General features: G+C 41.1%; 2 protein-coding genes and 1 long non-coding RNA gene across 6 annotated transcripts in view; 2 read left to right on the top strand and 1 right to left on the bottom strand.

The window, feature by feature from the left end:
- LOC138018664 (AP-1 complex subunit gamma-1-like) overlaps positions 1-15251 on the top strand; it is a 32125-nt gene extending 16874 nt beyond the window's left edge. For both annotated transcript variants that reach the window (XM_068865352.1, XM_068865353.1), the window contains 7 exons: positions 527-633; positions 1804-1835; positions 1920-2064; positions 3203-3367; positions 3998-4161; positions 5163-5261; positions 12275-15251. In XM_068865352.1, the coding sequence (XP_068721453.1) occupies positions 527-633; positions 1804-1835; positions 1920-2064; positions 3203-3367; positions 3998-4161; positions 5163-5261; positions 12275-12370 (808 nt within the window). In that variant the 3' untranslated portion in view covers positions 12371-15251. The remainder of the gene's footprint in view (positions 1-526; positions 634-1803; positions 1836-1919; positions 2065-3202; positions 3368-3997; positions 4162-5162; positions 5262-12274) is intronic.
- Positions 14925-22500, bottom strand: part of LOC138018673 (uncharacterized) — a 25495-nt gene continuing 17919 nt past the window's right edge. Inside the window, exon 2 of the long non-coding RNA XR_011126049.1 lies at positions 14925-16299. This is a non-coding gene — a long non-coding RNA (uncharacterized lncRNA). The remainder of the gene's footprint in view (positions 16300-22500) is intronic.
- LOC138018665 (iroquois-class homeodomain protein irx-4-A-like) overlaps positions 18881-22500 on the top strand; it is a 14556-nt gene continuing 10936 nt past the window's right edge. Inside the window, exon 1 of one of the 3 annotated variants that reach the window (XM_068865357.1) lies at positions 18881-19159. The gene's annotated coding sequence lies outside the window, so the exon portion shown is untranslated. Of the gene's footprint in view, positions 19160-21441; positions 21512-22500 lie in introns of those variants that run through there. The other 2 variants (XM_068865356.1, XM_068865355.1) reach the window with 2 other exon arrangements.

A 22500-nucleotide genomic window follows, 5' to 3' on the forward strand; every position in this document is an offset into this window, starting at 1 on the left:
TTGTTTGAGAATTCTGGTTGAAGTGACCATTACATAAAAGTAAGCGGTTTTCCAAGTATCCTGTTCAACCGATCGAAATTGCACTTACAGACTATTATGTTTCATTTCCAAAGCTTGGTTTCCAGGCCTTACCTTCCCTCATCACTTTATTTTGTGCAAGATAGGGCCTGGAAAGAGAAAAATCGGTATAATGGTACAGGAGTTTTGGAAATTTCGTTCTGAGCGGAAAATCAAGATTACTTGTGGAGGTACTCCACATTTTCCAAACAAATTTTTTGGCGGAATGTTAAGCGGCCCAGAGTACCCAGAAAAAACCACTCCGAGTAGAGAACCAAAAAATTCAACCCACATGTAATGATGAGTCTGGGAATTAACCTGGGACACATTTGTGAGAGACACGTGTTGTCTTGAAACACTGCACCAATCTTAAAATTAAATATTAAGCGATGAAGTTTGTTTGCAATCCATGAGATTTTGCTCTGGTTTAAACAGTACATGTAAGGGGTGTGTCTTTGTTGGCTTGCAGACCTGCCTTGTTGGAGAAGATGCCTGTGTTTGAAGCTAAAACATCAGAACAAATTCCAAATGGAGAAGTTCCTACACAACAGGAGCCTGAGAGTATAGCCAAAGAAGGTATTTGCAAAGTAATGAGATTAGTTCGAAAATAGAAAGATATAAAAGAATAATATATTGTTATTTTTTACTAAAGATGAAACGAAACGAAAGGAAATCTTTGCACTTTCGGTACTTTAATTAACCCTTTGACCTCTGGGAGTGATACTAAAGGTAGCTCAAACCAGATTCAACACTTTTGAGAGACCTTGTTATTAGGAGGAATGTCACTACAACGCTTTATCACGTAACAGCAATGTTATGGTACCATGTGGAGCATCAATTATTGCTGAACACGATACAGTCATTTTTGTGACGTATTAGGTTTCCATGGCAACAGGGAAGCCCTTAGTTGGTCATATCTGAAAAACGAACTCGGTGCCCCCCATTTTGTTTTTTGCACAAAAGGGATCAACAGGCTAAGATAAACTCTCTGTAAAGTTTTAAAAAGTTTTGTGGAGCGGATTCAGAGCTACCTTAAATTTTCAATTAGTTAAGGTGGCTCTGAATTTTCTCCACAGAATTTTTTTAAACTTCGCAGAGTGTTATCCTGGCTTGCTGATAGACCCATATCACTCAATGTCGAAACAAAAGATTTTGCCCGTCTAACCTCTCATTCAGTGTGAGGCTGGACGGGCAAAGACAATGCAAAAACAAAGCCTTTATTCCCCACGGATTCCAAAATGGCCGCCGAGTGATAATGGTGAATTACATTTCACAAATAAAAAATTGGGGGTCACTGATTTCGTTTTTGAGACATAAGGTTAGGTTAGGGTTGGGGTGTTTTTGCAGATGTTTCCTGTTGCCGCGGTAACGTTTTACATCACAAAAATGACCGAATCTTTTTCAGCAATAATTGGTGTTTGACATGGTACCATAACATTGCTGTTAAGTGATGAAGTGTTGTAGGGCAGTAAACAGTTCGATTGCCCAATCACGTTACTTCATTTAAAATGACGTCAAAGTGAAACTTTCCAGAAAGTTCCATGCAGAGATGACGTTGTTTGTATCCGCGTTCGCTAAGCCAATGAAAATTCGCGCTCGTTTGTTCGATAAGCCAATTATAAATGCTTTGCAGTTTTGTTTACGTTTTTTTTCACGTTCATTTGTCAAGGTCGTGTGAAAGTCGCTCTAATTAATAACTGCGGTGATCAGCATTAACTTGATTCTTTACCCTTTCTGTTACTGCAGTTGTTACTGAACAGAAGCCTGCTAAACAAGCGGTAAGGTTAAGAAATTGATTTAATATTTCTGTGTGTGTGTGTGTGCTGAGTGATAATGTTTCATTGATTGTTTCTATGCTGCAGTCTGAAACATTGTTGGATCTACTTGGTGGGGGTCCCGTGGCTGAACCGATGCCCGCCCCAGTCCAACCACCGGCTCCTGCGGCCTCACCTGGAGGGGAACTCTTGGATTTACTTGGAGATCTGGATCTGGGCTCAACGAATGCAGGTTTCTGTTATTTGCCTCTTTGATGTAATGACTTGGGTCATCTGTCGGAAGCTGCTGCAAACTATAAGATTCAAACAAGTTGTTATTGTTAATTCTTGAAAGGCCAGCAACTGGAATTTCTCAGAAGTTGAATGGACAAATGTTTTCCAGGCAGAAACCCTAGGGGAAAAACAACATGACCTTTTCTCTAAGTTAACGATTATCGTTACTTCTTAATTTGCTTTGAATTTACTATTATCATTAATTTAGGACACTGTGTCCCAGGACTTGTGGTAGCAAAGAAAATAAGGAAATAAAAAATCATATCCGTGGATTGGATTCGAACCCGAAGCTTCTTTTCTTCTTCGTCTTTCCGCTTCACCACCGAAGATCAAGACACCGCGTTGTCAAAAACACATTTAAGTCTGCCATAGAATATCGCTGCTGAATAATTATTAGGCCTAAGCTTGGATTTTAAAATGTTGAGCTTTGTCGTGAAGTTTGGAAAGCGAGCTTTGCAGTGTGTAAAATTGTTTGTTGCCGTTTGATAATGCAGCATTATCAAATAGTGTTTAAAATATTGTTCCTGAGCAGCTAGCGGTGCGGTGGTTGAGTGGTTAGGTGGCGGGTTAATAGTGAACATTCCCAGGTTCGAGTCCTACGTCGATACACTTGGGTTGTCTTTTAAAAAATATATGACCATTTCCCATAATCCATATCAAGCTTTCAATCTTCTAAGTTAACGATAATAGTAAATTCAGAGCAAATTAAGAATTAACGATAATCGTTAATTCAAGGTAGAGAACGGTTTGGGGAAAAGTATAATAGGTTATCAACCTGCCTGCCAACAACGGAAACCTTGGTTACAGCCCCTGTTCATCACCTGTTGATTCATTGTGCTCGCTGGGCTATGTGCCTTATCACTAGTGTTCATGGGATGTCAAAAAAAAATGTGTGCAGATTGCAGAAAGGATAGGATTCATTCTCCGCTGGTATATCTCTCGTGCCATTGAAGGTCGACCTGTGTAAGGAACTTTGTTAATTGTGTCCAATTGTTTGCAGCCTTTTTTTCCTTAGATTCTTGTATTTTAAATATCTAGTTTGTCATGATGGTATCCCCATCGATGGAAGATGTCCTTTTTTTTTTTCATTCCTCCAGGTCCACCTCCTATGAACATGATGGCTCCCCCATCAGCCGCTGTCCCGAACCTGTTGGATGGTGTGGGATTGCTGAGTCCATCTCCATTGGGGCAGCAGCAGGCTCCTCTTCAGATGAATCATGAGCCTCTCGCCGCAGTGCTTCCCAATCAGGACCTCTCTGCAGGTGTGGATCGTAGTTGCGTGTTTAATTGGAATCATCTATTTTAACAGCAACTGATTTAGCTAACAACAACGACAACAACAAATCTTTTTTCAGAATAATAATCAATTAAGATATGATAGCCATCCTGCAGGTAGCAGTGCTAATCGAGGCGGGAGGCTGTACAAGAGATATTTAGTATTATATGTTTACTTAAATACTTAATAGAGTGGTTTTCAATTGAGTGTCGAAAGTAATCAGTGAATTACTTTGGTTTATGATTACTTCACTCTGTGATTGGTTCAAAGCTCTCGCGCCACTTTCTCAACCAATCAGAAGTGAAACAAAAACCAATCGTGGCTTGCGCGTGCACATCTTCCCGCGCTTTGTGTCGGCTACTTGTAATTACTTCGAGTTTTGATTGGTTAACTGGATTGTCTCCGACCTTTTTGATTGGCCAAAGTAATTACTTTGGTTTTGGTTTTACGACACTCAATTGAAAACTGCTCTATTAGAGTTTAAGGTTTTGCACTACGACGCGATTTTACCTATTTCACTCAAACACGTGATTACCACTTGGAACATTAATTTCTACTCGTTTCCGCGTTTACCTTAAAAACGGCAGTACGCGAAAATTCTCTCATCTCTCGACAGGTTTCCCACCAATCACAGCGTTCGAAAGCAATGGCCTGAAAATCGATTTCGCGTTCGAGAAAGTTCCAGGCAACCCGTCAAATGTAGTGTCAATTATGGTGACGGCTACAAATTCGCTCTCGATTCCAATGACTGACTTCGTCTTCCAAGCAGCTGTGCCCAAGGTACCGTGCAGGCTCATTTCTGATCAGTATTGTTCGTGACTGCATTGTTATAACCAAGCACACGTAGCTATCGTTTCCCAAGGGTCTCATAAAGAAGAAAGACAGAGAAACGAAATTTTCGATTTTTCGGCTGCTTCGAAAAATAGGACGAGAGTTGAATTTTTTTGTCTCCCGCCCCATTTTTCGCGCGACCAAAGCGTCAAATATCTCATTCCTTGGTCTTTCTTTACCATGAAAGCCTACGGAAACGCTTGCTACGTTGGCTTTGTTGAAAGCAACGAGCAATTATTCCATGAAAAACTGAATCAAGTAAACCAATGGACGTGGTGCAGACTTATGCAGCCGGTGGTGTGTGTGGGTAAACGTGTGCGAGAAAGGTTTGGTAAAGGACGATCACTCGATAAGAAACCGAAATCAATTGAACCAATATTATGCAGTGCAGATTTTTGCAGCTGGTGCTTAGCTTTGGAAAATACAACAGAGAATGTCATCAATTGAGACAAGGGTGAATTAGATAACAGCGTTCTTATAACTTGAGTGGGCTCCCCACCAAAGTCACAAAATGAGTCAATTTTAGACTTAACCCGTCCCTGCGAAAATTAGTGTCGTGTCCCTGGAAAAAAAAAAACTGGCGGAAGCAATCACTCGTGGCATGGCTTCACCTGATTGGTTGAAGTGGCGGCCCTAAAAATAAGTCCATTTGTGACTGTGTTGGGACAAGATCGCAAATTGATAGAGAAACACTCTTATCTAATTCACTCTTGATTGAAAGCAAAGGATGATCAATTTGAGAAAAACTGAAGTCAAATGAAGCTGTTATTACGGAAAATGCAGATTTATGTAGGCGGCGATAAGAAGCGAGCTACATGTAGAAAGTCTTGGTTTGGCTTCCGATTGGCCAAAAGCTGGTGTGAGATTTTTCAGCCGATGACTAAGCATAGCAACACATAAGAATGGCTTTCATCCTGAGAATGAAAATGGTCATGTTTCTCTTTTAACAGACGTTTCAGTTACAGCTTCAGAGCCCGTCTGGCAACATTATACCTGCAAACAATTCTGGAGCTGTCAATCAAGGTGTCAAGGTCGCAAATCCTCAACAGGTAGGTCCACATGAAAATTGTAATAATTATTGAGTGTCTTGCAAGGATTGGAGGCCTGGTGGAGCTGTGCTCTTTCTCCCAGGGCACCTGATCCGCGGCCTCGCCCGGTGACCGTAAAACACGGGCTTGCTTCACTAAGGTGACCGGCCCCATCCTACGAAGGACTCGCACCTCGTCCAGGGGTAGTCGCCGTACTCTTAGGTGCCTCATGCCACTTAAAAAAAAAAGAAGTGGTGCATTTATATAGCGCCTTTATCACAAACGTCTCAAAGGCGCTTTACAATGATCAATTTACCCCCAGCGGACTGGAAGCATATACAGGCGCAAATGGCAGCCGCTTCTAAGCAGCCCATGCATGCTGGTAGTCATTTTACCGACCTTGGAAGGATGGAAAGCTGAGTGAACTTTAGCGAGAAAGAAGGTCGCCAAATATTCCACTCTCGGCAGAACCGGGAATGGAACCCGGGACCTTAGGGTTGGAAGGCAGAGATCTTACCACTGCGCCAACCCCTCCGCTGTGAAACCGGGTTAACGTCCTGATTGGTTCACTAAATCTTCAAAATCTCGGTGATCAGCTCATAGCGTATGATTGCGCCAACTTTTGCCAAATTGAAAAGTTTTGGCGCGGAAAGAGGAAACGCCAAGCAGCCAACGTTAAAGAAAGGAATCATTGGCAACCGGTCTCTAGAGACACAGATAACAATGATTTAATGTACGATTGCTGGTGGACGAACAAAAGAAGCTAACGAGAGATCTTTTGTTTTCGTCCACCAACATGGCGGCGATACCATCTTTTGTCTCGAATTCAACGAGCTCTCGTGGAATAATTTTTAAAACACTCGATAATTATACTACATTTCAACCTTTTGGCGATTAGTTCAGCGATAATTTTAGAGTATAACCTTAAATTACCGCGAAGATTGATTCTGAGAGCAGAATCAAAGTGCGGAATGTTGCTTTGGTGAAAACGGCACGAAATCTTCAGTTTACCGGGCATTTCTTTTCCTCAGGCTCTTGATCACTTGTCATAAAAATGTTTTGACAGTCGGGACAACACCGTGTTTATTGCCATCACTTTAGAACTTAACTTTTTAAAAAAAAAGCTCGAAACGAGCGAGCAGGACTAAACACAGGAAGAGTGGATGGTTAACCACACGAACAACCATGTTGGAACGAATGTATGAGGTGACAATTTTATCTCCTCGTGTGGATGACAAAATGTTCCCAAATTTTAGGTCGCAAATGCGTTTCCTGTTTTTTGTGGTAAATAGAACAAATGATTTTTTTTCCTTTGAATAACTCGATACGTAACATCATTCAAAGGATGGAATGATTCGTCTGCACATCCTTTGCCTCTTTTGGCTTGTTTGTTTTCTGTCCAAAATTTATTTCCGGCGAACAAACTTACAAGTTGTTGACTAATACTTGGTGTTCTATGCGCAGCAGCTCTTAGCTTTGTCACTAAAATTGACACAAATTATCTGTTGCAAAGGAGGCTTTTAATTAAATACAATTAGCCAGTCGGGTAATCAAAATGAATAACTTTTCAAGCTTTAATTGAAAAGAAATGCAAACTTTGCCAATTTGATCCCCTGATTTCTTCCTTCTTCCGTGAATGCATTAGATTATTTCTTAGTGACTTCTTATGCACGCTTGAAGTCGGTGGTTTACATGATTTTAATACTTCAGGGGCACCCAACTAGATTATAGCTCAAAACCACTTAAACATAGCATTGTCAAACGTATTCTAGTATTTAATCGGTAAATATAGGCATATTTTTATCCCCTAAAAATGTTTCATCTGTTCGGATTTCCTAGCTGAAAGTCTAGTGATCCGAAAATTCTAGGGATCAAAACCTACCTTTTGGAAAATTTCAGCCAGAATAAGGGCTCCCGAAAATTCTAGGTGACCTTTTTAGATGTTCGAAAATCCTAGGACAGGCAGGCAAGCATGAAATTTTACAACAAATGTTTCGAAAATTCTAGATCTCAATCGTCTTCCGAACAGATATTTCCGAAAATTGACGTTGGGTGCCCCTGATACTTCATTATCCACGTGGGAATGTAGCTGCGAAACACCAGTTGTAATTTTCGCACCGCGTTGATATCTTTGTGTACATAGTCATTACAGTTTTTAGTCAAACAGGAAGTCGTGTTCTCTGCTTGGCGTCAACATTTTGCCGCAGGATTATCTCTTTTTGTTCCAAACAAAAGTACCGGTAAATTTGTCTTTCGGTGAGTTAGACTCCTGTTGAAGCTATCTTTCCCTTTTGTTATTATTTTAACTGATAGTGCTTTGTTGTCTGAAGTCACAGACTTGACTTGACTATGTCACTTTTAGTCACGAATGTATTCATACCACTCCTCGTTTCTATTGTTTTTTTTTCTTTTTTGTTTCTTTGCCTTCGCCATTAGCGTTTTCCTTTGTTTTTTTAAGAGGTCTCCTTCAGACGGTTTGAATCTTCTGCTTTGTGTGACAAATATGTGGAATCTTAATGACACCACGCTGACAGCCCATATTGCTTTTGTTAAACTATAAACGCTTTCCGCCCTTTTCCTTTATTCCTTGGGCTTTTTGCACTCGGTGGTGCGTACTCCAAGTTTGTCTTTGTATTCACATTCAGGCAAGAATCTAACAGGAATCAGTTACTTAAATCAACGAAATGCTTTTCGTTGTTAACGTTTTTGTACTTTCGTTACACTCCAATAGTACTATTCGTCTGTAGGCGGGAGCGTATCATTTTTTGGTGAAGGCGGATTTAGAATGATGCGCACCTATGTTGAAGAGCTTTATGTAATGTTTAAAAAACGAGCAGCAGTGTTTTATCGGGGTTTAAAAACACGAGGCGTAGCCGAGTGTTTTTAGACCCGATAAAACACGTGCTGCCAGTTTTTTGAACGGCTTAAAAAACATTCCACAAAGAGCGTGTCCCTCTGGACTCAAGACAATGGTTCAAATTGTGTGATACAAAAAACACAAGCTATGCCTTATTAGTATTCTTTATATAAAGAATACTAACGAGGATTGTTTTTTCAGGATATAAAGCTCATACACGTGACGTTTTATCGATGTTTTGATAGGCTGTTAGGCTCATGAATTATTAATGACTTTTTTAAGGGGAAGACATCGTTCCAGTAACAAGACGCCAATTTGGCGTTCACGTGGGATTCACTGATCAAAGCAAGCAACAGGCAGCGGCTGTAAATAAAAATTATAGAGTCTGTCACAAAATTCCCTGGAACAGTACACGAATATACAGACCTGAAACACGCGAATTTCAGAGCCCATTTGGCAAAACAACATTGTGGGAGGGCAAAGTATTTCAGATGGTTTTCACAATGACGTCATCAAATCACAAGGTGCTTTGACTTTTTCTTTTTTTTCAAGTTTTCAGTTCCACAACGTCTTTCGTTTCGAAAATACAGCATTTTTAATTTCCGAATTGTCACCTTTCGTGACACTATGATACAAAGCTATTTGGTTGGAAAAAAATGTCTATGCCTATGAATCTCTGCAATCTGAGCGCTTCAAGTACATTAGGAGGTGTGTTCATACACATTTACATGTATATCTTATGAACGAAAAGCAATTAAGCGCTTTCATCGCTAAAGGAATTCCAGATCATCGTGTTGATTTCTGGCCGCCATGTTGGTGCACTACTGTTGTACACCAACATGGCGGCTCCATACAGAACTCTATAAAGTTGAGTGAAACGCTTCTACAAATAACTCAGAAACGATGTATCGCACAGACCTGAGAATTGGTGAGGTGATTTATGAATTTGTCTCCTACAACATTCCAAGTTTTTGACTTATTTCATTGAACGGTTTCGATTTTGTTTTTCTGTTGCGTGACAGTGAAAACGATCTCAAACCCCTTCTTTCATTGTTACAGTTCAGACCAGTTGTAAGTCAGTGTACAGCATGATCTGTCATACAGACAAACAAGTTGCAGAAGGTGTTATTAAATGTAAGCCTGTTGTGGGAAAACGGAAGACGGTAAAAGCACAATAAGTAGAACGACTGCAAATGTCACATTGGATTACGAGACTTGAAGTTCTTGAAATTACAGCCAAACAATAGAATAATTAGCAATTATTCTTTGAAATCGAGGTGCATAGTGGTAGAATATGCACCGAGCAGCGAAATGGCGAGGTCTATATTCTCTGGGATTGAAAACAATCATTGTTTTAGTATATACTCACGAGGTGATCTCAACAACATTTGCAGAAGAATACTCCAAAGTCGATTTAATTGACATCTCAATTCATGCTTCGAAAGCGTGAAAGCGGCACAAAGCATGCGCGAAAGTGTTAACAGAAGCTTCAAACATGGCAAATCTAAATAACCTTCGTTAAAATCCTCTTCGCAAACAGCAAAATGGTCATTGAACACCGTTTAAATCAGCAATCTAAATCGGAAGGCTACTTGTTTAAGCATTTTCACCGTTCGATCAAAGTTTTAGAGCTTCATTTGAAATTGAAATTGAAAGTGCAGTTGGGAAATGATCCACATGAAATGGTGGCTCTAATTTAGGTGAGCGTTGGTTTGTTGTAAAATAACTCGTCCGTCTTGTTTCCTAGCAGCCATGTGGAACTTTCTTAAACTTTTTTTTTATTTCCTCGATTTCAGTAACAAATTTGTTTTGCTGGGCGACCAGCCCAACTTGTTGGCGTGAAGATTGTGTAATTTTCAGCAATAATTATCCGGAAAAACGAAGTCAAACACTGGTCGGCAAAAGTATGAACTCTTCTCTTACCTTTGAAAATTTTTAGGCCGAATTTTGTGGCCCTCGTTGTATTCTGTAGCACAGCATCATCTTGTATTCTCAATATTTCCGATTCAGAAACACTGGCGAGTTTACGCCGGCCATTTTGTTTTGTTTGGATCACGCATTATTCACTCCGAGATAGCGAACCAATCAGATTACTTGAAACACCAAGGTCACTGAGTGTGTATATACTAATTTGATTTGACTAAGGTTGATATTTGCATTTGTCAAGGAAGATAAGTACGGTAGCGTAAACTATTGTCTGAACTTTTTTTGATTTTAAGTAAAGGTTAAGGTCACACCCGTCGATTGCAAAAAAAAATATGTAAAAAAGGAAGGGGTATTGGTTAATACATGTGTAGCGCTTTTCTTGGGAAATATCAAATAATTGTCTTCGCTCGCACTTCAAACGCCACTTTTTTTGGCATAAATTCGTATTTTAAGGCAGTATTAATTAATCATAGGGAGCTTAAGCGGCACGCGCGTTTTTGAGACGCGGACGGCAACCGGTGTTAGCTGTTTTTCCTTTTAACTTGTCTCCACACAACCACACTTACATTGCTAAGTATCTTTTCTCCATTAAGCCGCGGCTACACGAGCGAATTTTTGTTCGCGCTGGTGATGCGGTTTTTTCAAACTTAGTCGCGTCGCCAGCGCGACATGAAAATCACACGTGTAGCCACCCTTGGACTGGCAACGCGACGGGTGAAGGCCGGGACACACTAGGCGACAAGTCGCAGCGACATGTCTCTGCGACAAGTTGCTCCTTGTGTACTACTTGCAAATCAAGTCGCTGCGACACGACGCCTGTTCGGAGCACACGCAGTGATCTCGTATGACGGGGAACGTGAACTAGTTTTCTAATTCAATATGGCTGACCATATGACGCTCTCTCATTGGTTCATTTATATTTTGTCGCAGCGACTTGTTGCCGAAAGTGTACACATGATGCGACAACGCTGCTGTCGCTAATTTTGTCGCTGCGATAAGTCGCACGAATTCAAACTGGTTTGAATTCGTGCTACTGATCGCGGCGACAAAATTCTGCCGCAGCGACAATGATTTTCATGAAATTAACCGTGTCACACAAGGCGATTTGTTGCGGCGACTTGTCCCCGCGACGTGTCGCAGCGACTTATCGCCTAGTGTGTCCCGGCCTTGAAAAAATCGCAAGAAAAAGTCGCCACAATCTTTCTGGGTTTAGTATTTTACTAGTAACCACATGTCTTGTCAGGGGGCTATTTACCTAACACATACAATGATATTCGGCACAAAAACAATATCTTGAACTATTTGAGCTGCATATTACGCAAAGATAACTTGAATCTCCTGGAAGACAAAACGCAGCTCAGTTAACAATAATACAGCGGTGTGTTACTGCACTACCACACGTACGCAATCCGTACCTATTTTTATAACGTGGTCTGCCCTGCAGGGGTATCCTACGTAATAATGTCTACATTGGTGCTTGTGTGTACAAACTGTAGATAAATATATAATAGACAGTAGTCACAAAATGGCGGCCAAGAAAGTATTCTTTTGAATTTTGTCCGTGCTAACGAGGCTAGTGAGGTTCCCTGCTAGCAAAGGTCTCTTCTCTTTTGCGTTCGCTGGGCTGTCGAGTACGGAAAAAGAAACCTCTACCATTCTCTATTTTCGAATTCCCCATAATACACTTTGTTTGCCCCCTAAATTTTGCATAAACTCTTGTTTTCAAATGCTCTTGGGGACACTGCATATTCCCAAGAGCATTTGAAAACAATGGTTTATGCAAAATTTGGGGGCAAACAAAGTGTATTATGGGGAATTCGAAAATAGAGAATAGGTCGAAACTCTCTTGAGCATGTACGGCGGTTACTTAGCTACCGAATCCTCACGTGATATCGTTCATGTTGTGTGGGCTCACTTAACAAAAGCGGAAATCTGTAAGGGAATGCGTGGGACTCAGCGTGCTCAAGTTACAGTCAGCAAACATATCATTGGGCATGCGGTTTGAAGAGTGCCGTCCAAGGTTGGATCAAAGTGAGTTTCGACTCATAGGAAATATACGGAAAGAGGCAAGAATTTGGAAAATTTAGAGTAGAGGCGATTCCTTGGCGATTCCCCGTCAAGATTGCGTGACGAGAAAATAGAATGTCTGCTGCGAAGATAGCTAGTCAATTCCAGAAGCCTTTTCTGGTTGGGGTCCAGCACCCCTGGTTTTGTAGGTCAGCTTACTAATTTCTGTGCCTTCTTTCCATAGCAACCATTACGAATGAGGCTCAAAGTGACGTACAAAGTCAATGGAGCGCCTGTCAATGAGCAAGGCGAGGTGAACAGCTTCCCTCCGGGACTCTGACAACACTGGAAAATATGTAGAAAAATTATATTTTGTACGGTAAATAATAATAATCGAGATGTATTTGGCAACCAGTTGGTTGATTGGCTTATAGCACTGTTAGGTGTAGATTAGGAAACGGTCGCAAAGAGGAAACGATTGACTTCTTCCTTATCAGTTTTTAAGGTGGTAATCTTAATTCATGATTCGGTCGCATCACAGTCGACGGAAAACGATAAATAATTGAAATTCCACCATAGTACGATAAGAATTATCTGGAGAATGTGGCCGATGAGACGCGTATAGAAACATCGCAACTCTGTGCAGATCTTTGAACGAGAAACAAATTCTGTTCGCGGTTTTCAAGTGACGAAGGTGAACATCTGTCCGCCTCCAAGGTTGACTTTGTTTTGCTCATTGCCAGGATCTTCCCAAATGGGGCAGGTTTCGTCCTATCACACAATTATAGGAAAAGTTATCCTCAGAATTATCTCCGCTCTTTGGCCCAGAAAAGCTCTTAATTAAGTTTGTAAACTGATTTTGTTATGGAACCATGATAATTTGTCTCCTACGTTCTTTGAAGGTTATTCTTTGTTACATCCATTAACACACGTGGCATCGTGCTGTAAACGAGTTGTGTTGAAATGGTCAGAGAACTTGTTAAACATTGTCATCTCCCGAAATTTTGGGCCTTTGGTTTTGATAATAAGCGAATATTAGCCATCAATGACTGATAAGATGTTGGGTGACAAAGGCGTTTGTGATCCCATGGATACATTCTTTATGAAATGTAAAAGAATATCAGCTACACCCGGCTCAGATTTTTAGAGCTAATTGTGAAATTCACTGTCGATGTTCAGTGCTGGTTTTTCAGCTATTTGATTGGAAAATGATGTGCCCGTGTCTAAGAGGGAAACAGCGGAAACAAAGATTCCCCTGTTGCTTAGCAACCCCGTTCCCAGGGTCTCTTTGTCTCAATGACAGTGGAAACCCTGGGAATGAGGTTGGATTTCCAGCCGTTTTGGGAGTGCGGTTAACGTCCTCCTCTCAACGAACGGCTGGATCACTGTCCCGCGTCGTTTGTCCGTGACGTAGCATCCGTCGCAATTGTATTTTGTATTCAGCCAATTGTATTTTGTACTTGGAAAATACAGTTGGCTGGACCAGTGATCCAGCCGTGGTGTTCGCGGAGGAACGCGGGCGCACAAAGCGGTTGGTCAGTCGAGCCTACCGGTTGCTTGGATCCTTCCCAGCTTCTTTCGTGTTCTGCAGTGTTACCTTAATGTTCAGTCGCCAAAATCTGCTTCTCAAAGCACAACAGAGGTGAATACGGAGAGAGAAATTGGCGGAAATGTCAAACATGCATTGTAAGCCTTGACTGGGCTCCCACTGTGTGTTTTCGGGATAAGATACAATCCCCACGGTATAAAAGGATGAGTTACCCCCCGGCTGTGAGGAATCCAAGGGAACATACCAAGTTCCTCATCGTCGTCGCGTAAATTTGAGTGATAGACATGTCCAATCCAAATTGATTAGTGTAAGTAGGTACGTAGTTTTTATTCTCAGTCTCAGTAAGTCACATCGTGGTACCAAGAACTAACAAAGTTTACGTAGGGCCCGGTCGCACAAGCGGATTTTTTAGAAAAAATGGTCAACCGCAAAGCTTGGACTCGAGTGCAACCGACGCGAGAGAACCTTAGAATTTTTTGTGCTCAAACTCTTCCATACTTCAGAGGAGCCGGTGTCCTGCCTCCGGGAAGGCCCATCTTTTTGTCAGGATACCGAGCAAAAAATTGGGTTTCTCTTGCTTCCGGAAGTTGTAAGTTCGTGTTAATTTATTTCGACCCTGCCCGTAGTCGGCAAACGGTTGGCTCCTTGTCAAACTTACTCGATAAACAAAAGGAAGTTTAATTCAAATTAGGTTCATTGGATTTTGGCAAGGATTACCTTTGCTTTCTCTTTCTCTTATATTACAGCGGTTAGATCACGCGCTCCCCGTAATGACATTTTTTCATTGACTATTTTCACATTTCCCATAATACTCTGTTTGTCCCCCAATTTTTGTAAAAACCATTGTTTTGAAATGCTCTTGGGACACTGCACGTGCATATTCCTAAGAGCATTTGAAAACAATGGTTTATGCAAAGTTTGGAAGGCAAACAAAGTGTATTATGGGGATTGTGAAAATGGTCAATACTTCAACCTCGTACCCAGGGTCTCTCTTCTTTGCTTTCTCTTGGAGCGGGAGAGGAAGGAAGGAAGGGAAGAAAAGGAACGAGAGACCCTGGGGACGAGGTTGATTTTGGAAAGTAATCAAGGTTAGGTGGACGTCAATCAAATGTTTCCATGACAATAGTTCCTCCTTCTCTTGACGTTGAGGGGCGCGTGTGACTGATAGCCACTGTAGCGATGTGAAATAAACGGATTATTTGAACACTGGCACTAAATGGGACATTTGCGATTTTAAAGTTGTCGGTGTTCATTTCGTTGTTACTGTTTCCCCATCCTCGAAAACGTAGAAATAGCTCGATGCAAAATGTTTAGTTGTTTTACTTCGTGTTAGCTTTTTCATTTTAGATCAGGCTGTGATCTTATTCATGTGTCTTAAATTTTGTTTACAAGCTGTCAAACGTTTTCAATGCTTAATTGGCCAGCAACTTGGCCTCCAGTGTACGGTGTGTTTAATTATTCTACGTTCTTTCCTTACTAAGGTAGAATGTGACGGCATGTCGTAAAGGTTAAGCAAGTAAACAACCAAATCAGACAACTGGTAGCGTCTTTTTAACGAAACTTGTGTAAAAGCTTGGAAATCTGATGTGAAATAAAAGTCATTAGGAATTTATCTTCCTGAAAAGAAATCTCATCAGTGTAGAACAGGGAGAACAAAAAAAAAATAATTTTATTCAAGTGTCATTTCTTGTGGGGCGCTAATATTGGGAACACTACAGAAAACTCAAATCATTTTGGGGAGAGAATATAACCGGAAAAGTGTTGGAAGCGAGAGCGTGGAAAGTGGAACGCGTGAGCTTCGCGCAAGACGAGGGCTTGTACCCAGCCTGCGAAAACATCCGTTTCTCTTCGCTCATCGTCGCTGGGGACGTTTCGCGAGGAGGAACGTCTGCGACTCCATGCTAATGACGCAAATCAATGTTTACATGATAAATTCGGTAGTCATGGGGTCACTTCCCCAGCAACGAAAAGCAAGGAGAAACGGATGTTTTCGCGGGCTATTGTAGCTACAATAGTTCCCTGCAAGAAAACCATTGTTGTTTATGATAATGACGGGCACAACTCGGCAAATGCTGAAATAGATCGGTGAAAAACCCGAATATTATGATGCATTTTGTAACACAAGATGCTTCTAATGCAAAAAAAAAAAGGTGGATTACCGCTGGAAACATCTTTGCCGTAAATTCTTGAGACATGCATTGCCAAAAATTTATAATGGACATTAAATCCTCTGGAATCTTGCTGCTAGCTTTCAATGAATGCATTGGGCACGGATAAAGGTCGTAAGGCTGCTTTCAGTAGACGCGTTAACATGCCGTTAATTATCGTCTTTTGTATTAAAAACTATAAGGATCTTTTTTTGTGTGTCGCGAGTGAATGAGCCTTTGAAGAAAGTTGAAAGGGCCGTTTTGGGACAAAAGCTGCGCCAAGCAGCTGGCATAAGCAATGGTTGTTGGTCTGTCGAAGGTTAATTAACACACGATTTTCCTCAGTGAGTGAGCCAACCGCGTCATCTGCCTTGGCCAGTTTCACCCGTTATTCTTGGGTGATGACTTGAGCCAACTGCGTCATCATTGAAAAAACATCAACTTGCAAAGAATTTCCAACACAGCGGAAACCGGGCTGGGAAAGATTACGCCCACATCCAGGACATAACAGTTTTGTTCTTGGAGGAGTTCCAATGAACTATCGGAATGGCCGCCAGTGTTGAAAAGTTGACTCTGCAGATTGGAGAGAAAATTACAAAACTATCTGAGTGTTCTGAAATGAAAGTAGATGAGAAGCGCGTTTGCAGCAAGAATTAACCTGCACGTGGGCAAGTTAGAACTCGGGATTTTGTCGGTTTTATGGGAAGCAGCAGTTTGCAGTAAACGTGGTTCGATATTAATTAACTTTTGGAAGGGATCGTTCCGGTTTATTGTTTTATGCACGGTCCTCAATTGAAAGAGCGATTGATTGCTTTCTGTTGCAATAAGGGCCACAGCTTGCGCACAAACGACGTTTGATGAGAAAACAAGAGCTGTGCACGCGCGGAACGTCCGTTCCACATTTGGATCATCCTTTTCCGTTTTCGTCCTGACAACAGGGAGTAAGGCAAGAACAACGTCAAGCCAAACGTCACTCCAAAATCGCAAGTTTTTCGCGATTATTCCGTCTTGTTCACCTTGTACAATACGGGCGAACTAAGTATCTTGTAACTAGACGGGTACGAATCGGCGGTTTTAAAGTAAACATGGACAATGAATGGTTCCCACTGCATTGTTGTATGCAAAAATTATTGGTGTTGATAATGTGGTGCAAAATGCTGTGCAAGATTAGGGGGAGGGGGAAAGTAGGGAGAATCTAGCGTTTTATAACAGACAAATTAGGGAATCTCTCTCCAAGATACTTGAACTTTGAGCGACAACGCAGCAAGCAATCCAGCGTCATCCCAAGCGGAAATCTGTCAAAATGGCTTTTCGTTTGCCAGGAAACAACAGCAAACATTCCTTTAGGCCTGTCATGCTTATCGTGTAATCGATTTTTGACTTATTGCCTGCTGTAGGGTCATATTTTCAAAGCGTACCGATTTATTGTTTCTGGGATGTATTTACATCTTAACTGACACAGGAATCATTTGTAAGATGTCAACGTGATGACAAATGAGACAAGAGAACATTGAGTACTGTAATTTAAGAAAGTGTGATATCGACGTGTAATTTTTTTTCTAGTTATTTGAAATCCAGTGCTGTGGATGCGAATCACACACTATACTAAAAGAAATTTCCCATTAAATACTTTCGCTAGCTTGAATCAACGAGTTTTAGTCGATCGTAACGAAATTTGGATTACACACTATCACAGAGTCTGCTCATATCTGTTCATATTACTCGTAATTTCTCCGATCATTTAATAGGGAAACGCTTTTTCCACACTTTTTTTCTATTGTCCAAGGTCCTTCTGCCTTGGCCAGTTTCACCCGTTATTCTTAGGTGATGACTTGAATTGCGTGTCGCAGCCTTAGTCCTAGACGCTACCAGACAGCTGGTTGGAGTTCTTGTCAGCTGTCATGTTTTTTGGCTTCAATTAAGTGAGTGTTAAAATTAACCCGTTTTAAGCCGTGAGGACTTTTATCACCTTAATCAAGCGTGGTATTTTGTCTGAAAGATTGGCGTAAATATTTCTGCCCACGGGTAAAGCATCTTACGAGAGTAAATGACGTGACAAATCATATTTTCATTTTGGGACCGTTGCCAGCATTTACAGATCTCGGTCCCAAGTTCTTGTGTTTTATTGAATTAACATGAGTTCTCTCATGTTTCAAAAACGATGTAATTTAAAAGTTCCACTTTTGAAGCAAATTAATTTTGTAGCTAAAGTTATAAACAACGATTCTTGAAACGTGGGAGTACAATGAAACAGAATGCCTTGAATTCTAGGAAGCACCGAAACGCAACGCCATAACTTACAGTTTACCCTCGATTTACACTATATTAAAACCCAAGAAATCAAAAGATTTTGATTTTGTCCGCCGAGCCGAGCGGAGATTGTCAAAATTTCTGATGCCATCTTGGAAATAAGAGCATTCACATGGCATTTTGGCCGACTGGTAATTGGGTTGAAACGCATTTTAAACGCAGAATGTCTCACTTACAAAAGGCGTTGCTCCCAAACGGCTATAAAGAGCAATGAGTTTGAAAAAGAATGGGTGTTAAACAGATCGGACGGAGACTTGTGTGCGTAGCAGGACGAAAGGCACAGCATCGAAACACATGTCAAAATTAGGAAAACAAAAGTGGTATCTTATCGCTAGCGTTCATCATGCCTTGTATTGTCCGTTCTCTGTAAATTTCGCTTCTGTTTTTCCTTTAAGATGGAATCAAACTACGAAAGGCTCACCTCACGAAAGCCTGAGCAATTTCAATTGTCCAAATTTTCAAATTCGTCGCTTTGATTTGCCGTAAGCTGTTGGGCTTTGTCAAGCTTATCAAGATAAAAACTGAACTGATGTTACATCATTGTTGTCCGTATTTCAAAGTGCTCGTTAATTTGCTGTCGACTTGTCCAGCTATTGGTCTTCGGTGTCTAGAGGATTTCTGCAAATTGTAGTTGCATATCTGTAACAAGAAGGTCAGGGAAAAGGTGCAGTAATAGTGAAACATTTCGCCGACGTGAGCCGCCATACTCGGATTTTAAAGCCTATTTACTGGACCTTTTATCCACTAAGTGTTGCTTGGAGAAATGAATTTTATCTACTTTTCTATTCCTGATATTTTTAATCCGTTGCTTTGAAACAAATCAAGGTCAATCCTTATTTATTCAAAGTGCACGTTGTTCCGCGCTAGCCACAATAGTTTCATAGAGTTAACAGTTGTATACTACGTTACATGGATGTTAAAGGTGACATCAGACTGACAAATGACTGACTTTTGAGACAGGGCTTCCACATTTATCCTGTGCACACCTTTCATTCCGGCATTTCATTTCGACCGTAAACAGTAGACGTAGGCCGTGATAACTTCACAAAATTTGAAATAAGATTTATTTCAGCAAGGAGACCATCGGATTTTACTTGGATTTGGAGAGGAAAGAAGGCAGCAGGTCTGAAAAAGATTTTTTAGTCTTACTGCTTTATAAATTCTATTTACTTTTAGGTGGGCACAGCCGGCAATTGGCCTGGACGGGGCTTACAAGAGAAATGTATTTTTTTTCGCTGGGCAATCACGTTTGACCTTCTCCGGGCTCCGGGAAATCTTTTTGTTTTCAAGGTTGGAGAAGACGCTTTGAGACGATAAGCTAACGGCAGAGGATATTGGCTATGAATCACGTTCCCTTCTCTCGAACTATGGGGGAAAAAATTTCACTAGCCCCTTCGATCCTTAAAACCGACCAGATACTCCTTACAGCTATGCTACTTTAGAGTTAGCGTTTTGCGACCTTAAGTCTGAGAATTCAAAGCTCTGTCTGGAGGAGAAAGATATTCTCGCAGTTTGTACTTTTGCCAACCGGTTTTTCCGGACCAAGGTAACCCACAGTCCAAAGCATGAAAAATCACATGAAGTAAAAGTTATTGAATCATGCGCTCCAGCATGAAGCCGTCGGTATGTGCCCCAGCAGATCAAAACCTCCTGACACGAATACACACTTTCCAGCTTTTGTGAACCTTCCTTAAGAATGAACAAAAAAAGAACCGAATTTTTGTATTGTGAGTCGAGAATTAAGGGACTGAAGACCCAAAATTCTTGGATAAGGCGAAACCCATTCTCAGATACCGAGGCAAACTGAATTCAAGGGCACAGGAGAAGTGTAAACTAGCGCAGCAAAATGGCGACGAAGAAAAAGTATACAACGGCAGGAGGTTTTCCTTTCCGTTATATACTTTGGGTCTCCGACAATGGGCGACGGAAGCCATACCGTTTCGGCGAAAAAGAATATAAAGACAGTTTCGATTGACACATTTCATTTGCTCTTTTGAGTTCTTCCTGAGCTATTGCAATCCATAAAATTGTTTGTACACTTCCAAGAAATCATTTCATACTGCTGTTATCGGAAACGCTAAAACGGCATTGCTTTACTTTGATTTATCGGTAACCAATAGCCCGGGGGGGGGGGGGGGAAGAATGGGGGTACTTGGGTCAATTTTTGCTGGGTATGTGCCGCTGGCCTCTCCGAACCCCTACCCCATAATAGTCTATTCTGTGGCCAATCAGACCCCATCTTATCACTTTTGAGCAAATGTCATTTTCGCTATCCCAACTTAGTCACTTTCTGATTACGCCTCTACCTTATAAAGCCTTGTAAGTAGGTCATCCTTAAATGAATTGACAATTTTGTTAAATTGAATGTAGAACACTTTACTCTTCACCTACAGTACAAACATTGTGGTACATTATTTACAAACGTACCGTACCGAGCAGACTGTTAAATATTAAAACAATAGCACGAACCATTTTTTAACGGCGGATCTTCCTATTTTTAAATCCCTGCTTACCAGAATTTTTTTATCCCAGAAATGCCGAAAATGTGCAACCCCATTCTAGTAACTCTACTAAAAATGTAATCCCATTACTACGTCAATCCAGTCGTGAAAATGCGACCCCATCCAGCCGCACATCCCTATTAGTCTCTTATAAGGAAGCTTTCACAGTTGACAATTATTCACCAGACTGGAGTGCTGGGTGGATAACAACTTTACAACTTTCGTGGAATCTGACGTAAATATGATTGCCTTCAGTTAGAGTATAGCGCACCAGTTAAATAATGAACCAGAAAAATTGCTGTATCTGAATTGGAAACTACTTATCTAATCACTTCAGAATTAACCGATCAAAAGGCGTGATTTGTGGTAATTGTACTAGATAGTTTGAGTTACGACTGAGTGGACGAAATGCTGTACTGCTGCATTGCCAGTAGTGTAATGTGTTGTTATATAAAAATGAAAGGTGAAAAAAAAATATAGTAATAACAATACAAACAAAACATTGATTGCCTTAATTTGAGACTTACAACAGCTGTGAGCTTTCGTTACTAGCTGAATGGGAGAAAACAGACCGCTCATGTTTTTTTTTTCTTTTGCACTCTTTTTAATTCAATTAATACCCCCTACGATTCGCGATCAGCTAATCACACTATGTACAAAGATAGGTGGTCGACTGAGCCGGGGCGTGGTCTAGCCTTTCCGCTTTAACTTTAACGGGTTGTGAGATCCGGAAAGCCGGCTCGCAAAATCTGTCGCCAAGCTCTTTTTATTTCTCTTTCTCGATGTTTCTTAACGCTTGAGACAATTGACTGAGATTAACGCAGGCAACTGCCGGAAGAGATAACATTGATTTTGTTTCTAAAGCTCAGAAAAAAAATAACAAATGATTTTTTTCCTAGATGTAATTCCGGAAGTCAAAAATAGGAAACGGGAACTTGTGACTCGATATTACCTTACCCAAGCCGTTGCGTGAGGTAGGTCGACATCAAACCCCCGTTTTATCCTGATTGTACACCTGTCAGTGCGGGCATCAATTAACAAACCGCTCCTTTTCCGGCTCATATACTGGGGAACTCGTTTTTTCAAATTGATTTAATTAGCTAATATCAAAAATACCATAGTACTCTTTGTCTGTCCCTCCAAAATTTTGCATAAGCATTGTTTTTATTTTCTCTTGGGACTTACAATGGTACCAAGAGAAACTGGAAACAATGCTTACGCAAAATTTTGGAGGGACAAACAAAGAGTATTGTGGTGTATTTGATACTGGCTAATTTAGTTTAATCATATCGTCATGTACCAAGCATGTACCTTTTCGGTTGTATCAGAGCAGTTTAAGATCAGTAACCATTAAACGAATAGTTTGCAGTGCCAGTATCGACGAACAAGAGTGGCGTTCGCATACAGAAAGAGTCTGCGTGTATACTGGGAAATCTTTTGCATAAATTATTTATCGGGCCTTGCTCGGTCCGTAACGGGGAAATTCTTCCGCAACTGGTCTCTGGTGTGTCCTGGGTGTGGTCGTCGGCTGCGTCAGTGCTCGAGGACTTGGACAGATATTTTCCTCATTCGGGCTTTCCTGTAAATAACATAGATAACATCTCTCGGCTATTACGTTAAAGCCTATGTTTGACCAATTCAGCGGGCCACGTACGCTACAGTCAGCTCCGACTTCGTGATGTCCTTTCTCGTTTCATTTACCAAAAGCTAAACTGAATAACTATCTTTTCAGCCTAGTCTCCCCTTCTCCTTACTATAGCCTTCTTTTTCCAAACAAAAGTCCTTCATACTGCATGTCATCGACTGAATGTTCGAGAGACGGCATTTTGGTGTAAGGGCCTGGCTTCCATAAGTCTTTGCAACACAGTGGTACAGCTTGCAGATTGAAGTAGTTCTCGGAAGCTCATAGGTTCCACTCGTGTACGGAAGCACTAAGGAATTCTCTTCGCATTTTCAAGTTATC

The sequence above is a fragment of the Montipora capricornis genome, chromosome 10 (assembly GCF_036669925.1).
Source record: "Montipora capricornis isolate CH-2021 chromosome 10, ASM3666992v2, whole genome shotgun sequence".
Taxonomy (NCBI): Eukaryota; Metazoa; Cnidaria; class Anthozoa; order Scleractinia; family Acroporidae; genus Montipora; species Montipora capricornis.